The sequence below is a fragment of the Ochlerotatus camptorhynchus genome, unplaced genomic scaffold (genome assembly GCF_037179485.1).
Source record: "Ochlerotatus camptorhynchus isolate MF236.1 unplaced genomic scaffold, CSIRO-AGI_Acam_v1.1 ptg000303l, whole genome shotgun sequence".
Lineage (NCBI taxonomy): Eukaryota > Metazoa > Arthropoda > Insecta > Diptera > Culicidae > Ochlerotatus > Ochlerotatus camptorhynchus.
In genome coordinates this window covers 1117758-1137363 of record NW_027040791.1, presented here as the reverse complement: position 1 = coordinate 1137363, position 19606 = coordinate 1117758, and the positions used below count along the sequence as shown (strand labels likewise).

Here is a 19606-nt window from a genome sequence, read left to right as displayed (position 1 = left end):
ATTGTTTCAGAGTTAACAAATCAATTATGCGTTTGATACGCTGCTTTAGTTCAAACCGAACCGAACGAAATCAATGAGAGCGCGTGATATGAATGTTCACACCCATTTTACTCAAAAACAAAAGAAACGCTCCGACCGAATCAATTTTTATCTTCATCCGATATGCCGAAGGGAATTCAATGGCGCTTGAATGCGTTTCAATGCGTTAGGCCGAATTTAGAATCCGTAGGCCGAGTTTGGCGTCAAGAAGCAGTGTTAGACTTTTATCAGAATTTGTTTCTCTTAATGAAATCTTATGGTACGTACTGAAAGGTAAATAAGTTAGAAGCCATAAGTTATAATAACATTCCGTTGGTGCTAAACTACGCTAGATTAAGAAAGACTAAGTACGGGTTGTGCTTAATAGGCCGGGAATGGGGTAGTTAACCCTATTGCTCAGCCCCCACCCAAACCAGGAGAGAATTTACAAAGCCTATGCGTTAATACATGCCAGACCGTTTGGCATGCCACCATCCTTCAAAAGCAGGCTCAGTTTTTAGACTGTTCCCACTAGTGTCAGATACATTAAATAGGAATAGATAAGGGAGGGATGATTCAATTGTGGGGCTGAAAAGAAACAAAATAAAAGAAACGGATAAATTATTAAATTATTAAAGTTTTGCAACATTCGGTTTGGTTTAGTTATTATTATATCGTACACGATAGTTTGTGGCTGAAAGATAAAAGAAACAACAACAGAAACAACATTATTTTCTACTTCTTGACTAGTTAATTGTAATTAGTTATTGGTAGTAATCACTTAGTTATTGGTAGTAATCTCCTTTCAGTAAACTCCCACGAGCTATACTACCAAAGTTAGTTAAAACAAAACAAAATACTCTAAAATTGGGCATAACATATATGAGAATTATTAAAATTGTATAGAGAAGTGACGAACATTCCCTAACCGTAAAACTAGCACATCTTGCTTATTTAAACTATTCCAAAATAGGAAGCGATAAACCATATTGCATAGGATAGGATGCACTTCAATTATGTAGAAAATCTATGCTCAAGAACGGCTTTCTTTCATATTAAAATCTACTAAATTTCAGTAAACGTAACGGCGAATTAAGAGCTTCACTATTTATTTTGAAATGCTTCAAAAAATAAATCAAAACTATATTTAAAGTAACGTAAGTTAGATAATTCACAGAATTACATCATTGTTAATTGCTACAATAATTTTAAATGCATCGATTGTTGCATTCCTTCCATTGGATCATGAAAAAAATAGATCGATGATATCACTGCCTGTAAGTTTAGGATTTTATGAAACAGCAAACTACGCACATAGGACCCCCTAGGACAAATCTAATTCATATCTTCTACCGAGGAAATAAAAGTATGCGTACAGAAATAATCCACCACGTAGTTTTTGATAAAACGTTGATCTAGAATTACGAAAGGAAACGATTTATTTGAAGAAAATCACGAAATTAGATGATTGATGTTACTCACCCGGATACTGGTTCAAATAAATGATATTATCTGCCACATGTTTGGCGAGTCTTTTGAACAGGAACCTATTGGCAATTAGACCATCATTTAGTGGCTTCATTAGCGCTTGCACAACCCATTTTGCAATCCGCTGACGACAGCTAGACACCAATATTTCATTTAACTCAATCGATGGACTGTACGGACCCAATTCATCCTCTTCTTCTTCGTATTCGCCGAAAAAAATCACAAACCGAGCGCGGATACGTTCGTACCTCAGATAGTTCATATCGGCAATATTGCTCAGTAGTTCCCGTAGTTTTGTTTTCTGCATATGCAATTCACATGGCCATAGGCTTTTCTTAAGGTCAGCCTTCTTTTCCTCGCTAGATCCAAGCTTGGAATACTCTTTAGATACAAGCAAACCAGTGTGTGCATCGTCAAAGTCGTATTTGGGGGATTGCAATTCAAGAATTTCTTGTTGAACTTCAAGGATCTGCTGATTAGGTGGCTTACGTGTTGAGGAAGAATGTTCACATGCATTTGTAGGTTCAAACTTTTCAATCTCGTTGATGATGGCATTGATTTGAACTTGATTTTCACAGGAATCAAATATGTTTCCATTGTCGCCAGTTTCGAACATAGCTTCCAATTCTCGCATAATTTGATCGTCTTGAGCACCATCGTTTCCTGGCTCAGGAAGCTTGGTAATAGGGGACATCAAGGTATCTATTGGCTTTCGCTGCTGATCTTTCAGATTGTCTTCCCCTTCATGGTGCAATGAATAGCATGAATTGTCCTTCCTTTCCATGTGGGAAGACGAACGATCCCTATTACGAGATCGGGATCGTTCCTTGCGTCTGCTTTTTTCACGTTTACTTTTTTTAGCCCTTAGCTCCGGGCTAGTTAGTTGCATTTTACGTTCAAAATTGCGAATTTTCTCATCCAGAGACATCGCAGGTACATCCAGAAGTGGAAGATCATTGCTTTCGAGAAAATTTACCATATTTGCTTGTATGCTATAGGGTTCCTCATACGGATCGGTTTGGACTGCTACATGGGAGCATTCTTTCTTAATTATCTTTGGTGTGAACTTCATGTTGATAAGGGTCGGGTGCAGGCTAACTTCTTTGGTTTCCTTACGAATTTGCGAGATCTAGAATATTCCATACAAGTGTTATTTTTAAGGACAGTAATAGACGATTAAGAAAACAATCTTACCAACTTGAGAACGTAATTTCGATACAATGACATGATCATACAGGACTGCACCTGCAAATATTTCATTCAAATTACTTCCAGAAAACTAGGTTTAACAATGCTATTATCGTAATTGAAATTGTAATTGTAATTGTTCAGTGCATATCCCGTGCCTTCCACTAAATTGGCGTATCTAGGGACCAACCCCCAGGTCTATGCACCTACTGTCATTCCAGTTGTACTGATCACTCTAGACTAACATGGATAGTCACATCCGGATACTCCATTGGGTGGGCTCAAGTGTCCGTCCAGGTTCTGGTACATTAACTTATATCTATGCATGGTTGAAGCTACTACTATTTGAAATTTTAATTTGATCTGTGTTGAATAACAGCACTTCATATGTAGGACTATAGTTTTACATCAAAAGGATTGAATTAATAATTCTTTAAGGCAAAATGTTCTAATTACTGCAATATTATTGCCCGTGTGGTGCTTGCTTAAAGGTGTTTTCTTGCATAGCCCATCTAGTCTTTTTTCTCATCACACTTTGCAATTTCAAGACTACAACTATTTCGCGAAATGCCCCATCTCGCGGAATTTCATTTCGCAGAATACCCCATTCCTCTTAATTTCATTTTGGTGGCTGATTATTTATATAAACAGCTTTCGGTGCCAAAGACTACGATAAAGAAAACTCGAAGAACTGCGTTTAAAAGAAGAAAAAATACCTTAAAATTATTTAATCAGGATCAAACCATTCCATCAAATGAAATGCCGCGAAACGAATTATATCGCCAAATGGAAGTCCGTGAAATGGATCATTCCACGATATGGACTTCTACAAAATGGGTTTCCAATGAAATACCGTACAGCCCACATAACTCAATCATAATGTAGATATATCTGTAAATTTCAGAAATTGCTTGCTTGTCCGCAGCATAAAATCCAGTTTTGGTTTCAGTTACATGACTACATTCACAAAACCCTGATATTTTGAATTGTGAAATTGCGAAGTGTAATAATGGAAAAAGGACAATGCAAAAATTAATTTAAAACCAAACTATATTGAACAAATCTAGGCCAAATAGTAAGACAGGAAACGAATTACATATTCAAAGTAGGGAGCATTTTTTTTGCTAAATATTCTCTTCTTTTTGATATATTAAATATAGGGAATACTCCCTTCTATATTGAATATTCGAAGGAAATATTTTAACAATAGTGACTTGTACGATTACAATTCTTTCCGAAAGAAAGATCGATTCGTAAAGATTATGGCAAATGTTCGTTTTACCTAGTGGCCATTATGCCAAATGTACCAAAACCGTCAGGACAATCTTTGGAGATCTTACTTACCGCTTTCATTTCAATACTTGCAGCGCATCTTTTCACCTCATCTGGTGTGAATGTTACACTTTCATACGGTTCCACCGTACTGGACCATGCATCGTAGTTATTTTCCAGTAATTTTTCCAAGAAATTCAAGTACTGCAGCCGTACCTTTCCCGTCAGCCGGTGCGCCGGTAGATCGATACTATCTATAGTCTCTAGCAATTCCATCGGGTCGGCAAGGTGTTCCTCGACGTTTGGAACCTTGCACGGTGCATCGTTCAGGTATTCGTAGAAGATGTCCGATTTTCTGTACAACAGCTCGTACGGATCATGTTCCGGCTCGGCGCAGTACTGTTTACCACTTGTAGTCCTGCGTAAATGAGGTCTTCTATAAGTTTCGTTTATGAAAAATATCTTACATCATGGATATTACCACTTTTGCTTCGGCATTATCGAAAATTGAAACAACCGAACTGGCACGATTGAAATTATGATAAATGTTTACAACTGCATTTTTCCTAAAACAACAAACGATAGAGAACCATCGATATGAGTGCAATCGGACGAAGCGGACAAGAATAATGGTTATCGCCGGTTTTGTTTTGATCGATTATCAGAATCTTGCAGTGACAAGGTCTTAGATTTAGGATAGGGTTGCTTGCACGCTATCGCAGCATTCAACTTAGGCTCTGAACCATTTGGTGGATTATTTTAACTTTTGGTTAAAATTTGACAGATGAAAAGTTATCGATTAACCCTGCTATCCGAGCATGGTTATTTCTGACAGACAAGAAGTTAAATTTTGACAACCGTGGCTCGAAAACCGGTCGATCGACAGCACGGGGATTTTCGAACATAGAAAATAACTTTCGAAATGTCACTTTTAACCACGAGTTAAATTTAACTCGGCAAATGGTTCACAGCCTTAATTGCGCATTTAGTACTTTTTGATGTTATGTCGCGTTTGGTGTTAAAATGACGATAAATAAAATCTATATATCGTGTATTTAAGTTGTTAATAATTAATTTTGTATATGTTTGTATACAATCTTAAATTATCAACATCCAAAAATTCGCCAACAAGAGTTACTAAATGAGACAACAAGAGTTAGTACCTTTTTTGTATATAAACCTTTGCTCAAATGATCAACTGTGGTAAACAAATTGCGCCGCACTACCAGAGTTGCCAGAGTAATTTTTCGATTATCGGTACCATCCGTTCACAGAAATCAAAATTAAATTATTGGAATTTATTTATTGAACATAACTGACGAAGATCTTGAACGGTGCATACATGTTTGGAGCGGTGAATGCATTTTATAAGGGCACTATACACAACGGGTTGATCGTCTGAATATGTCTGAAAATACCTATCTTAATGAGATTATTGATTAATTATTGCATGTTGCTGTTTTTTATCTCTATTTCACTGCTTCCTCTCTCTCTCTAATAAAAAAAACCATACCCGAACGACAACCCAAATGATAGAACATGTTCCATAAAAGGTTTAGATCAGTGCTAACATTTGAAAACGGCGCAAAAGCCATTTGTAAACAAATGGTTTGTGGGCCCTTTACTCGCTACCCGAAGAACGCCCACACAAACCAACAGCATCGTCAGGAAGGGGAAAATTTCCCCTACCCGATGTTGCTGTTGTGTCGCGTGGGTGTACTTCAAGTAGTGAGTAAAGGGCCCACAAACCATTTGTTTACAAATGGCTTTTGTGCCGTTTTCAAATGTTAGCACTGAGATGATACCCAGAACACGTCATTTAACAAACAACAATACAAATTTTATTAGGGCTGGCAACCGGAAGATTTTTTTTAAATTTATTATGCGCTTTTTTTTTATTTTAAATTTTTTTTCTTCTTTGATCTTGTAGCAGATGTAACATTGATTCGATTAAATTAAATTTAAATCACACTGTAAATTATATTGTATACGAGATTCGGCTATACAGTCTGGAGGGTTCAAACGATAGGTTTTTAACTGCCCAACGTTTCGGGTGTTTTTGGTTGCCTTCTTCAGAGGAAATTAGTTCAATCGGTTACGTTCAATATATTGATTTCCAATATGGGTTGTCTCATCTGATTTTGGTTGTGGATGTTTTTGGATAAATCGCGCTTGCTTTTCACCACTGGACACGGACACTCTCTAATACCCCGTTCACATTACAGCGCATATCACGTGATATACGCTGTCTTGCAATGAGCACTCATACATCTAGTTTTCACTGGAAATCCTATGTATGAGTGCTCATTGCAAGACAGCCTATATTACGTGATATAGGCTGTAATGTGAACGCGGTATAACTGTGCATTCAAAAAGGTGAATTATGTGTGTCGTGTGAAACGTTGGGCAGTGAAGCGCCCATACTCCGTTGCGCATCCATGTTTCACTCCCGTGTTGAAGTGCCCAACGTAGAGCAACAACTCGCGTGGTCTTTCTTTCTCCGTAAAATGAAAGACAGTGCAATTCCATTTCTACTGTATGGAAAAAGCTCTTTGATGAATCAGTTATCCTGAGGTTGGAACTGTGCTCGTCCGCACCTAGCAAACCTCGGATAATAAACTCATCAGAACAACTGCCCCGATTCTTTATTCTTCGAAACCTTTTATACATGAATTTGTTACTTAAACTCTACACAATAGTTTTTCTCCAGTATGTACATATAAAAATCAACGATACAGTGGTTCCTTTTTCTCACATGTACTTAACCATTTACTACTTATACTCTCTTTATTTCTAGAACCTTCCTCTCAATCATACCTGTATCTAGCAAGCCACAATTCTTGCCATAACTTGTATGCAACTCCTCTCTCTCTCTATGTGTACTCTCATGCTCTCAGCGGGCCAAACCGCCTCTCTTAAGTCACCGCCTCTTAATTCTTAGTACATAGTGTTCATTCATTAATTCATTAGCATATATTCTAGTCTCTTTCATGAGTCATGTCCCCTGTTCGAACGTAGCGACATACTCTGGCGTCTTCATTTGTTTATATTGATATTTAATTTTGCTACTCTGCATGGCCCTGTTATTTGTTCCCATTTGGAGCGCCACTATGAACGTTACGCTGCCCTTCAATGTTTATTTGTTTACATAACCGAATGAAAACATTTCCACCTGTTTGGCGTGTGGTGGTTATTCATTTGCTAATCTTTTCTATGCTTACGTTTACGCTGAGTCAGTGAATCTTGGGTTTACGGAAAATGGGGCGTTGCAGGCAGTTAAAATCTGTCATCACTGTGTCACTTAATCATTTTTCTATTATTTCAGGCATAACATTTGATAACGGCACAAAAGCATTTGTAAACAAACCTTCTAAGGCCCTTTACACGCGAACCAAAGTAAGCCCACGCAAACCAACAACATCATCGCATAGGGGCAACTATCACCTTTCCGTAAGTGGTATTGGTTTGCGTGGGCGTACTTTAGTTCGCGTGTAAAGGGCCTTAGAATGTTTGTTTACAAATGCTTTTGTGCCGTTATCAAATGTTATGCCTGATTTTCTCCTATTCGCCACGAGCGGTATCGTTAGATCGCTAATATGGTATGGAGCTCAAAAATCGGTTGAAATACCAATATCGGTAGTTCTGGCAACACTGTACACTACACTTGTTTTGTATCCGCACTCGTTGGTGAATCGAAGTTCAGCGCGTCGTGAATGAGATTTGCTACCAAAACGAATCTATGAAATAAATATTGTTTTAAACAAAGTGTTATCGTAAAAATTAAAAGTTCATGAAATCTTAATAATACTTCCAACATGTGTGGACGAACGTGCCTGTAAGTTTAAACCAAATTAAAGTAAGACCTTCATTATTAATGGAACTTTATCAAAACAGTCTACCAAGCCCGGTAAGGGTCCGTTTTGCAAGGCAGAACAGGCTGATAGAAGCTTTAAATTTTTATATTAGCCTTAGATATCAGCCATATGTGTAAATATTTAAATCTTAGGTAATCATGACGTTTTGATATTTGAAAACAACGCGAATGAAAAAAAAAGAGGCCTATTGCGTCAGAATCTGTCATGATTACCTGAGTTAAAAAAAAAACGAATATTTACGCTGTATGCAGCGAAAAAATAATGGTTTCTGGAAAGGTACATTTGGTATAAGTACGTTTGGCATAATGTCCACGGTCATATAGCATAATTGCTATTATTCGACATATTTTTGAGACCAATGAGTTAATTTACAATCCTTCTTTTAATTTAGTTTGCACTGAAGTTTCCTGGAACTTTTCGTAGAATTCAACGTAAACTTTCGTTAAAAGTCTCCTCACCTTTTCCTAAGTATACTCCTAAATTCCTTTGAAATATTCCTCAGGATTCCCTTTGACATGTTCGCAGAAAATCTGGGAATTTTCCTCTCAGAATTCCCTTGAAATTATCCTGAATTTCCCTTGGAATTTTCCTCAGAATTTCTATGAGTTTATTAACAAAACTCAAATTAAATTCTTTTATCCATATAGGTATTCGCAGAATTTTCTAGGAAAGCTCCCAGAGATTCTGTTAACATTTTATTTGAGTCTCTTGAAATCATCAGCAGATTTTTTTTTTGCAACTATTCTCAGAATTCGGTTCCCATGGAATTCTTTTCAGTATTCCATTAAAAAATCTGCACGATTTTTGCCTAATATTATTAATTATTTTGTTGGACATTGTTCTAAAGTCTCAACATTCGAAATTCTATGTACTTCGGTAGTACTGTACCAGGGAGGCAACTTCAAAATCATCTTCAGAACTTTGTTCTGAATCCTTTGAAGTGCTTTTTTCGTGGTAGCGTAAAGCATGGCCGGTCTAAAAACTTGTTTAAATATTAGAAGTTTATTCGTCAGGCAAAGTTTGGATTTCGTGTTTAACGGAGACGAACCAGCTCAGGGCTGAAAGTCTCCTTAATAAAAAAATCTCTCTCGCGTACAAATTCCTATTAGAATGCAATGAGATTTATATCTTGATTTTTTAAATGCATCACGAGTTCGAAATTCTCGAAGTGCTTTATTATGGATTTCATCCTCGAATCCATGGTTTTCAATTCTCTACCTTTGGAATTCTAACCAAAATTTCTGTGAAGTGCCAGATTCTTGAAAAAAAAAAATCTATTTTTCAAAAACATTCATTGAGTTCTACTACCCCCTCCACCTGGCAACACCTATATTTACAGTCATGCTGAAATCAACTGCTCAACGTGAATCTGAAATTATTTAATAGAATTTGGTACCTGGTTTTCAAGCTTTTTCATTCAAGAAGCACCTTTCGATATCATAGAAGGAGCACTCTGAGCACTGTATTGCAAAATACAACAATCTTATTCTTATGATAGACATGATTGTAGTACCGTTGTACTCCTTTAATTACGTTGATTATGGTACTGGTACGGTACTATAATCATGACTGTTGAGAGTATTAGGGATTCAGACCATTAGGGACTGTTCATAAACCACGTAGAAACCTTAGGAGGAGGAGAGGGGCATTTGCGGATTGATGGCCTAATGTCGCAACGCCACGTGGTTTCTCAACTACACTCATATATCATACCTGAATTATTTTAAGCGCTATTAATTATTGTCTATAAATCTCACCCTCTTCCCAGAACGCTTGAACCGAAAGAGATCCAATGCTGCTGCAGATATCAAAAAACCACGCAGACTAAACCCAAATCTCCAGAATATCGAAATGAATTCAATTGCGGTCGAAAGTACCAACCATCCCACAACGTCGCTCCAACGGACATAACACCAGTGCTGGTTTCTGCAGCGTATTTTGACGAGAACAAGGACAGCGCGGAGCGAACAATTGTACCGATGATGTGGAGCATGGTCCCCCGTTGGCATAAGGGTGATTATCGCAAGCACGGTCTTACAACGAACAACTGCCGATTGGAGAGTTTGGCCAAGTCTAAGCTGTACGGTCCACCGCTCGAAGCCGGTCACCGATGTGTGATTCTCTGCGAAGGATTTTATGAGTGGCAAACGACCAAGGAACTTAAATCATCCGAACGACCTGCATTCTACATTCACATGCCCCAGAAGGAAGGCGTGAAAATCGAAGATAAATCCACGTGGGATCTCGAAAACAACGGTGGAATTAATCTGTTGAAAATGGCTGGCCTATTTGATGTTTGGGAAGATGAAAATGGCGACAAACTGTACAGCTATACATTGATTACATTCGAATCCAACAAGAAATTCTCCGAAATCCACCACCGCATACCGGCAATTCTGGAAACGGACGAAGAAGTTGCTTCTTGGCTCGACTTCCGCAAGGTAGGTGCTACTCGAGCGTTAAACATGTTGAAGCCATGCGAATCGATCCAATGGTACGGAGTGACCAATTTAGTAAACAACTCCAGAAACAAATCAGACCAGTGCAATAAGCCGATTGGAGAGATCAAATCTAGCATGAAGGCAACAGTTACCCCCAAGAGCAAGATGATGCAAAACTGGTTGATTGTAAAGCAGAGAAGTAGCGATGATGCGAGCGTAAAAACGGAAGCTGATGAATCAAAACCACAACAGAAGAAATTGAAACAAGAAGATGCCGAATAAGTCGTTCTTTCTATTAACTTACAAAAAAAACTGCATTTGATTTCTATTCCGTTGCCATATGTTCATTATTTGTGCTAGAATCGTTACTCTTTCTCATTTGTAGCTGCTTACGAGAAATAAAATGCAACTTCAGATGTTGAACTGTCTGCGCGTTTCCATCCCATTGCTGAAACTTTTTAAATTCGAGCGCATCGGAAAGATTGGGCAACTCCAGACCACCGCCGTTGAAATTCTCCAGTTCCTTTTCCAGTGTTATCTTTATGGTTGCCTCACGGGACGCGTGCTGATTGTTCCGTTGTTTACTGATTGACTGAACCAGTTTGATCTGCTCCAATTCCTCCTCAAAACGTGCAAGATATCTGTAAGTTGAAAATTATGTTTATTAGATCGAAACAACTAGATGCGGAATGCATCTAACGTACGTGTCTATCAGCTGTTCAAATTCCTCACTATTCAACGGTTCCTTTCGGTCTTCCAGGTGTTCTGCAAACCAGCCCAGCTTTTTGCCCACTATGTTGGCCTTAACGGCGTGACCCATCTTCTTCTTCTCGCGGTTGTTAATTCTAAACATAAATCATTAAACATCCATAAGAAATAGTTTTACGTTCGAAGAGTGTAATGTGTAGCAACTTACTTTTTCACTTTCCTGGCCAGCGCCAATGTTTTCCGACTTTGGGGATGTTTGCACTTGACTAGTTCCTTTAGCATGTTTTTCGGCTAGTAGGGAAGTATTGAAACGAATCCAATAAATCAGATAAAAACAAACATTTTGAATACGAATTACAATAACCAATTACCATTGTGTATGTTGTTAACTTCTTGATCACGTAATAGAATTATTTCACTGGATCTACCTGTATTTTACAAAATTTTCCTGGACTCTCAACCGTATTAGCTGTAAAAAAATATTATGGTTAAGGAACACATGAAAACTGAACGTAAACAAATGCACGTGCCGTAGACATTTTCGATCAACTGTGACATGCGATGGCTTCACGCTATTTCAAAATTCCCAAATTTGGGTATAATCCACCTATATCGGTTAAAACTGAACCTACCCAAAAATGAGTAAACTATGTTAGGAGTGACAAGTTGACAAATGAACAAAGTCGATCGGATTCATGTCGACGTTGTCCATTTGTCAACATGTCACTCCCAACATAGTTTGCCCATTTTTGGGTAGGTTCAGTTTTGACCGATCTGGGGTGGATTCTACCCAAATTTGGGAAGTTTTGAAATAGCTACCAAAACGAAAATCTGTCAGCTATAAAACTAAACATCAGGTCAAGGAAACATTTCCGGAGTGATTTGAGATTTGGACGTAATTGCTTTTGAAAACAAACACGTCAATCACTGATTTCTCTTGAATAAAAGCTCAATCTCACAAACAAACTATACCAAATGATATTAGAGGAATCATTCCTCTACCTCATAGTGTTATTACTTTTCGAGATTGAGCTTTTATTCGCGAGAAATCGGTGATTGACGTATTTGTTTACAAATGCAATTACGCCCAAATCTAAAATCACTCCGGATTTATAATTCAGCTTTCAATCCCAGATTAATTTATTATCTACTTTATCTACTATTGAAGATGTAAATGCAGATTGTAATTGTAATTTATTGCTACCAAAATGAAAACCTCTCAGTTATAAAACAAACTACCCTAATAAATTTGTAATTGCTATTTTGTTTAACGACGTGTTCGGGGTATTCGCCTTGACACCAGTCCCGAAGTGATGTTTCTTCACACACATTTTGACAGTTCCTTATGGGGTTTTGCATTGGAGGGAGAGAATAAGAAAAAGTCCGCCATATTTCACACATAGACTGACAGTTACATATGAGATTTCTCCATAGGAGTAGAGTTACAGAGCTCTCTTCAACGGCAATCACCCAACCATTTGTGGAATAGTTCTATCATTTGGGTTACCGTTCGTTTATGGTATATTTCTATTAGGGTATTAGGGTATACATTAGATCAAGGAAAGAACAATTTCAACATCGGGTACCTAACGAGCAACCCTAATAAAAATACCATAAACTAACGATTTCCGAAATCATAGAACTATTCCACAAATGGTTTGGCTGATACCCTGAACACGTCGTTAAGCAAAATAACCATACACATTTTATTAGGGTTGCCAATCGGCGTCACCGGCACTTAGTGTCAAGATGTAGATAATAACCCATATTCTCGTTTTCGTTCGAACCAAATTTTCCATACAAAAAAATAGTTTTTTTTTATATGGAAAATACGGTTCGAACGAAAACAAGAATATGGGTGAATATTGTTATAAACACAGAGAACAGACGTCCAACTTCCGTTACGTGGCCCAAGCATTTTTTTTTCCTTTAGTTTGTTTTCCGTGGTACCGACGCCAGGGAAGCAGCTTCCACACCTGGACCCTACCTTTCGACCCATCAACTCATGGACCGAGGACCAACGGCTTTACTTCCCTTCCGAAGGAAGGCGTGATCAGAGATGATATGCCTCAGAACATCCCGGCGGCGCTGACTGGAATTGAACCCAGGCCTGCTGGGTGAGAAATAATCACGCTAACCACTACACCACCGGCGCCGTTTAGTGGCGCAAGCATATCCTGATTTCCTCTATACATTTTCCACTTTCGATCAATTTGGCGCTTGTGTCGATACATTTTCTGTTGAAAAATGCCACTCAGCGCCTCGCTCAGCGCTACCTGCACTTAGTGTCTAGTCGCAGAGAACAGACGTCCAACTTCGGTCAGAAACTTGTGTAAAGATAAGCGGGAGCATCATCGTTAGGTGGCGCTAGAATCACCGACGAACCGACATGACAGTGGAGGATTTCGTTTGTCCGCAATTCGATTTGTCAAATGAACGATTTGATCTGTCAAACGATGTGAGACCCAAACCATGTCCACATAAATTTAACGTGTGTTCGTGTCCTTGATCATGATATGTCGCAATCGGAGGACTAGATAGCGGTAGTGTTTAACGTACTTTTAATATGGCGTCTTGGGCAAGACTTTGAAAGTAGCTTGTATGAGCTGTCACGTCAGTTCGTCGGTCCTGATCTCCTGATTTCCTCTATAAATGTTCCACTTTCGACTAATTTGGCGCTAGTATCGATAAATTTTCTGTTGAAAATTGCCACTTGGTGCTACCAGCACTTAGTGTCTAGTGTAAATTGTGCAACGCCAGCGCCATCAGGTTGTCAAAGAGGGTTTTTAAGTGGGGAAGTCGCCGTTAGTGCCGCTTAAGTCGAATAGGAATCATAACACTAGTTTTTAGAGAAGTTTTGTTCGAACCTCTGTTCTCTGTGGTTATATCAACCGGTGGAAACTAACGATTTAAAATTGGCCCAGCCTATTGGCCCCAAGTATATCTATAAGCAAACCCCATTCTAGTCGAAATTCTAGTACTACACTATGTTTGTTTTGATTCGCTATGAAAGTTTGACAGATAAAATAAATAAAATTTCTTCGGGACCTTCTGGTCTTACACTCAAAGAATAAATCACATATCCAATGGAAAATATTCATTAGTTTCGTTCGAGCCGTTTTTCCATACACAAACTTATTTTTTGCATAAAAAATACGTATGCAGTCTTCATCAGTGTCATTCCCACTAAAGAACTTTTCAAAATCTAACCCCCTTAAGTACTCATCCCTAGGTATAAAAGTCAAGATCACAGGTATAAAAATGAAACTACAATGTGTTGAATCGAAACCTACCTAACTAATTAAAATCAAAGATTTAAGTAAACTAAAGGAGAAAAATCTATCAACTCTCTAATAAGGAAAATCCCAAAGGCTTGGTAGCCATCATAATGAAGTAATGAAATTGGGTTGTTAGCGGAATGCTTAAATAAAACAGCAAAAAAGGTTATATTCCATTCGTACAAAAAGTGTTTCGTTTCCAGAGGCATTGGCCCACGATTCGAAAATGCGAATTTACCCGTCACATAATTTTTGAACAGACCCACATACCGTATACGAAAATGCCACTTATTGCCGATAAGTGGATTAATCTGCTTATTGCATGTGATATGAATGGAAAGATTGCAAACACATTGATGTAGTGTATTATTTTATTTATTTTCAACATTGAATTTTATTTGTTTGTAATTATTGATCATTTTTATTAAAATTCAAATTTCTATACAAGCACTATATTTTTTGTTTAATAATAATCATCTTTTCACGTATATGATCTTCATGAAACAATCGAAACTCATCTTCAATCGGTGTTCTGCGGTTCTGCGCCAATGCAAATAAATAAATAATTGCGTAGAATTTAAGGAAAATTTGGAGTACGAAGCATGGTACAGATTATATAAAAAAAAAACAACTCATAGGTATCCTCCAAGAATGACTGATGTTCCAAGTACTGAGATAAAAATTTCCTTCGATGTGCCAAATAGTCTTAAGGAACAGTAAGCGTAAATGACAATAACTGATAACAATGTGCATTTCCTTCGATTTCAGGACCAGGCGGTTATTTTGCTTTGTTTCGTTACCTAACATTAACTTTTTGTTTTCCCTCATGACAATTATTTCTAAGCGTAGATGTGCTGCAAAAACTGATAACAAACGAAAACCGAAACAGGTTGGTTAGGGGTGCCCTGTTTAATTATAACTCCTAGTTTGTGCAAATCATATAAAAATACTAACCATTTATCAGGGCACACTGGTTTCTGAAATAACAACTCTGGCCGGTCTATGGTATTATTTTGTATTGTTCAATGCTCAGAATAGGAGCCACAATTAAAAACGGTATCTCTATTTCCTTACATTACTTTTGGGACTTAAATCAAAATAGTTGTTGGTAGAATTTTGTTTTGCCTAATTTTATTTTTTCTCAATTTTTTAGTTCAATCAATCATTTCGCTTGTTTTCCCTATTCCATATTCTAGATCCTAGATGCTCATTTCCATTCTACTCGTGTTGCTTTGAATTCAAATTAATATCTATGTTCACCCCATTCTTAATGTCGTCAAACCGTTTTGATAAACGTGTTCAAATGAAATAGATTATAGTTACAATCCAACAGAAGAGGAAAATTCACCAGATGTGTACGGATCAAATGTCGCCGTGGTAGGTCTATTCTGTTCTAGTTTCAGTGGGGAAAAGCAAAGCGCTCACGTAGACCGTTTGTTTGGGAAAAAAAACCGTGCTGTTCATATTGACAAATGATTTAAACATTGGCATACAGGATGATGTCCGTTTTTTTTTACAAGCCAGCATTCTCTTCTATCGTAAAATTTTTGAAAAAGAAACAACACCTTGCAGTTTGATTTCCTATCGGATCGCGTAACCACGCTTTCGAGTAACAGACTTCTTGCGAACAGCAATTCTTCGTTTTCTTCTTCATCATCGGTTCAGCCTTCCGACAAAGGATAGTGTTTTGACACTACGTTAATTTTCAACACACTGACAAAGCCTTCGTTCTCGATCGAGTAAGTAGAATTTAGAACGTACTGATGACTTTTTGTGGTATCCATACATATTATTTAGCAGTAGTGTTTTTTTCTGGTATAATGTTTTCTATTTACTTGTTTGTCTGTTTCCAGTAATGATAATGCCTAAGGTGTAATATAGTTTTGCAATTATATTCTGCTTTTTTATATTTTTAATTTAATTAAAGTGTTTTATTTTTCATTCGTAGTTTTCCTTTAAAGTCTCTTCTCGCCCCCATTTGCGGTTACTGCGTGAATTATCCGTACAATTTTAATGATAATAATCTTGATTATTTTAACCTCTGTGATTTTCAATAATGTTTGCTATACAACACTACCTAGAATCGGGAACGTGTTTCGACGACATCGATGACGGTGTATTGGCTGAAGTGTTGGCCTGTTTTAATTCACGAGCTTTGGCAGCATTTGCCTGCTGTTGCTGACGGGAGCGTCTATCGATACATCCACCTCCACCTCCTCCTCCGCCAGCACCAGCCATAGCTTTAGATGAAGATTTTCCTTTCCCTGGGTGTTGCTGACCCTGGCCACCGCGCGGTAGCACCTGTGGAGCATGCAAACTCTGCAGCTCGTCCGCCAAGCTGCTATCACTTTCAACCTGCTTTAGATTATCACAATTGCCTTCGTCCTTTCCACTGTTGTTGTAATTTGCTGCACCATCCTGATCATCGGCATCGCTACCGGTAGATTTTTTTACATTCTTATTTACGGTACTATTGTTGTTACTCCCAATACCTAGACTTAATGAATTTAACTCATCGGTCACGTCTTCATCTGCGGGTTTATTAAACGACTGGATGTTGGCGATGGTTGATAACATTAAAGCTTGAACGAATTGTGATCTGCAACAATGAGTATATTATTAACAAATACATTTTTTTTCTAATTATCAAAGGAATAATATTTCGCCATCTTTTAAACCGTTCGTTGTAGGTACCAGTGACCATTAACTATTAGTAACAACTTCACTATAAACAATCTATAGACGACAGGAGGTTAAATGTAAACAATGATAGATGATGGATGAGGCTAAAATAAACTATGAAACTATTAGGGAAATTGGGGGTAAGCCCGGCGCCTTAAGTATTATGATTATTTTTAAATAATAGAGAACTTATGTGGTTACGGCACTCCTTACTAAACAGATATCTTGCAAGCAAAAAATAAATTAAATCATATGTTTGTGAGGCTTAGTGAATATTGATGGTATACATGATGATTAAGGAAGCATTCATTAGTTCGCGATATTTCACGAAGATCACCAAGGGAAAAGTTCGCGAGTCATAGTGAGTTTTAGCGAAATTTTCCATCACTGATTACACATTAAGTTGGTACCCATGTAGAATTCAGCATTTAGCAGCGCTGCTCAGTCGCAGATTGGTCAACCTCATATACGCCTGTAGGTTTATGTACAGCATTTGGTTAATAATTAAATGATACTAAAAGGTTGATAACTTTTTGAGCATTATTTGAATCGATTTGTAGTGTTCAAAAAAGTTGTTCTGTGTGACTTGCTCAATCTAAATCTCAGACATGGCCGATATTGAGCAATGTGTGAATTTGTGACAAGCAAATGGTTATTTTCTTTTCGTTTCCAATTATGTTCCCAGACTATCTTTATAATATTGGTTTAATTCTCCAGATCGCAACCAAAAACCTTCAAATTTAGCACAGCTGTTGTGGACCTTAATACAATTCAATAGAGCTGAAGAGTTAATTACTCCAAATAGCGTGTCGGTCTTACCCATCTAAACGAGTGATGGTCTTACCCTAGCAGAGTAAAATTAAACAAAAAACTGATTATCTACATATTATTGATCGACATTATCTCAAATTGCACAAAGATGACGATAAAGAGTTAAGATGAGAATGCAAAAATAACAGGATTTAAAGCTTTCAGTAATTGCAATTGTGCCTTCCGCTAAACTTCCAATCTGAAACTAGACTGCGCCAAAAATACAAAAAGTGTGATAAAAATGCACGTTTTCGTCAAATCGGTTTAGTGTCTTCGGAACACTTATTGCTTGCAGCATAAGAAATAAGTGCAAATAAGACACCAAGACTTTTAGACGGAAACTTTATCACACTTTTATCACGCTTATTTGTCCAGAATATTTTTCCCGGTTTCATATAAACAGCTAAAAATGGTAAAAAAGGAATACAGGCATGATTGATTTCAGCAACTGGAAAAAAAATATTAAATTTTCTTAAATGTCTCAGAATCCAGAAATTTATCTAAGTTACATGTAAATTACTCGAAAGGCACAAGGCCGAATTCTTGTAAATGATGATCAATCAATTAATCTGAGAGAAATGTTGAGAAGTGCTGCTTAATGTAGCACAACAAATTCATTGCAGAATTTTAAACTATTTTGAAGATAGTTTCAAGAGAATTCCTAAAAGAATTCATAAGAATTTTGAAGAATTATTAAAAAGTTTGGAAGAGTTTCTCAGGAAATTTGTAGCATATTTCCCAAGAAGCTCTGAATAGTGTTCCAGGAGATTATGAAGAAATTTCAAAGGGATTCTGAAGGAAAGAGGATATTTTTGGATAATACTTTTCTAAATTCTCATTGGCGTACCAAGAGATTTCCAGGAATATTTCAAACGAATTGTAAAAAAATTAATGGAGAGAGGGATTTCCGACAAAGGACCTGGTCCTGAAGAAATACCTCCATTTTTATTGAAAATATTAATCAGCAACTAGTTTTGTTAAACCATTGTTTTGGCTTTACAATTTATCTCTCAAAACAGGTGATTTTCCAAAAACTTGGAAGAAATCATTTTTAGTTCCAATATTTAATTTAGGGAAACGGTTAGACATTAAAAACTATAGAGTTATTGCCATTATGTCATGCATTCCTATAATGTTTGAAGCATTTGTTAACCAGAAAAGATTTAACCAGGTTAAGCATCGCATTTCAAATAATCAACATTTTTTATAAAGGTCGGTCTACGTCTACTAAACTTTTGGAATTGGTAAATTTTTCTATTGGAGCAATCGATAGAAGTAATACCGTTGAAACCTTATACACTGACTTTGGTAAGGCCTTTGACAGAGTAGACATTCCCTTACTACTTTTTAAATTAAAACTTACTCTAGGAAACCAACAAGCTGGTGTGCGATAAAATTAGGGACTTAGGAGTAATTCTTGACTCGAAGTTGACATTTGTAGATCATGTGAGTACCACCTTTCACACAAAGCAAATAATATGTTGGGATTTATAAAAAAGTTATGTTATTATTATGACCCATATACCATCAAAACACTTTATATAGCTTACTTAAGATCAATTGCGTTCTTTAATTTTGAAAAACCGTTTTTATACACTAAGAGTGTCATTTTCTGAGCACAGCGATATTTTTTTCGAACCCACACACTTTCATCTTGATTTTTAAATCAAGATTGAAAACAAAATAATAACTTCACTGTTTGACACTAAGCTAACAATCTGGTGGTAATAAGGTGATCCAGTGTACCCAAATTGATGAAATTTTGGGTTTAGGTTCCACTTTTAATGCAGATTACGAATATGCATTTACCTCAATACCCTTAAAGAACCCAATTCTCGAATATTGC

General features: G+C 37.1%; 4 protein-coding genes across 4 annotated transcripts in view; 1 reads left to right on the top strand and 3 right to left on the bottom strand.

Moving 5' to 3' along the window:
• Positions 1-1111: 1111 nt before the first annotated feature.
• Positions 1112-4583, bottom strand: LOC135707099 (uncharacterized). Its single transcript, XM_065228835.1, has 5 exons — positions 4448-4583; positions 4039-4384; positions 2701-2751; positions 1501-2635; positions 1112-1433 (listed from the first exon to the last, which is right to left on the bottom strand). Exons 1-5 carry the CDS (start codon positions 4462-4464, stop codon positions 1354-1356), a joined length of 1629 nt encoding a protein of 542 aa, XP_065084907.1. The 5' UTR covers positions 4465-4583; the 3' UTR covers positions 1112-1353.
• A 3104-nt stretch (positions 4584-7687) lies between these two features.
• On the top strand, positions 7688-10564 carry LOC135707097 (abasic site processing protein HMCES-like). Its single transcript, XM_065228833.1, has 2 exons — positions 7688-7801; positions 9610-10564. The coding sequence occupies exons 1-2, from the start codon at positions 7782-7784 to the stop codon at positions 10562-10564; spliced, it is 975 nt and encodes a 324-aa protein (XP_065084905.1). The 5' UTR covers positions 7688-7781.
• Positions 10565-10599: 35 nt separating this feature from the next.
• LOC135707098 (translation machinery-associated protein 16 homolog) lies at positions 10600-11457 on the bottom strand. The gene is made up of 4 exons (XM_065228834.1): positions 11362-11457; positions 11199-11281; positions 10987-11127; positions 10600-10923 (listed from the first exon to the last, which is right to left on the bottom strand). The coding sequence occupies exons 1-4, from the start codon at positions 11362-11364 to the stop codon at positions 10608-10610; spliced, it is 543 nt and encodes a 180-aa protein (XP_065084906.1). The 5' UTR covers positions 11365-11457; the 3' UTR covers positions 10600-10607.
• Positions 11458-15821: 4364 nt separating this feature from the next.
• Positions 15822-19606, bottom strand: part of LOC135707081 (E3 ubiquitin-protein ligase KCMF1-like) — a 36901-nt gene continuing 33116 nt past the window's right edge. Inside the window, exon 5 of the mRNA XM_065228820.1 lies at positions 15822-16867. Coding sequence (XP_065084892.1) covers positions 16342-16867 — 526 coding nt within the window. The 3' untranslated portion in view covers positions 15822-16341. The remainder of the gene's footprint in view (positions 16868-19606) is intronic.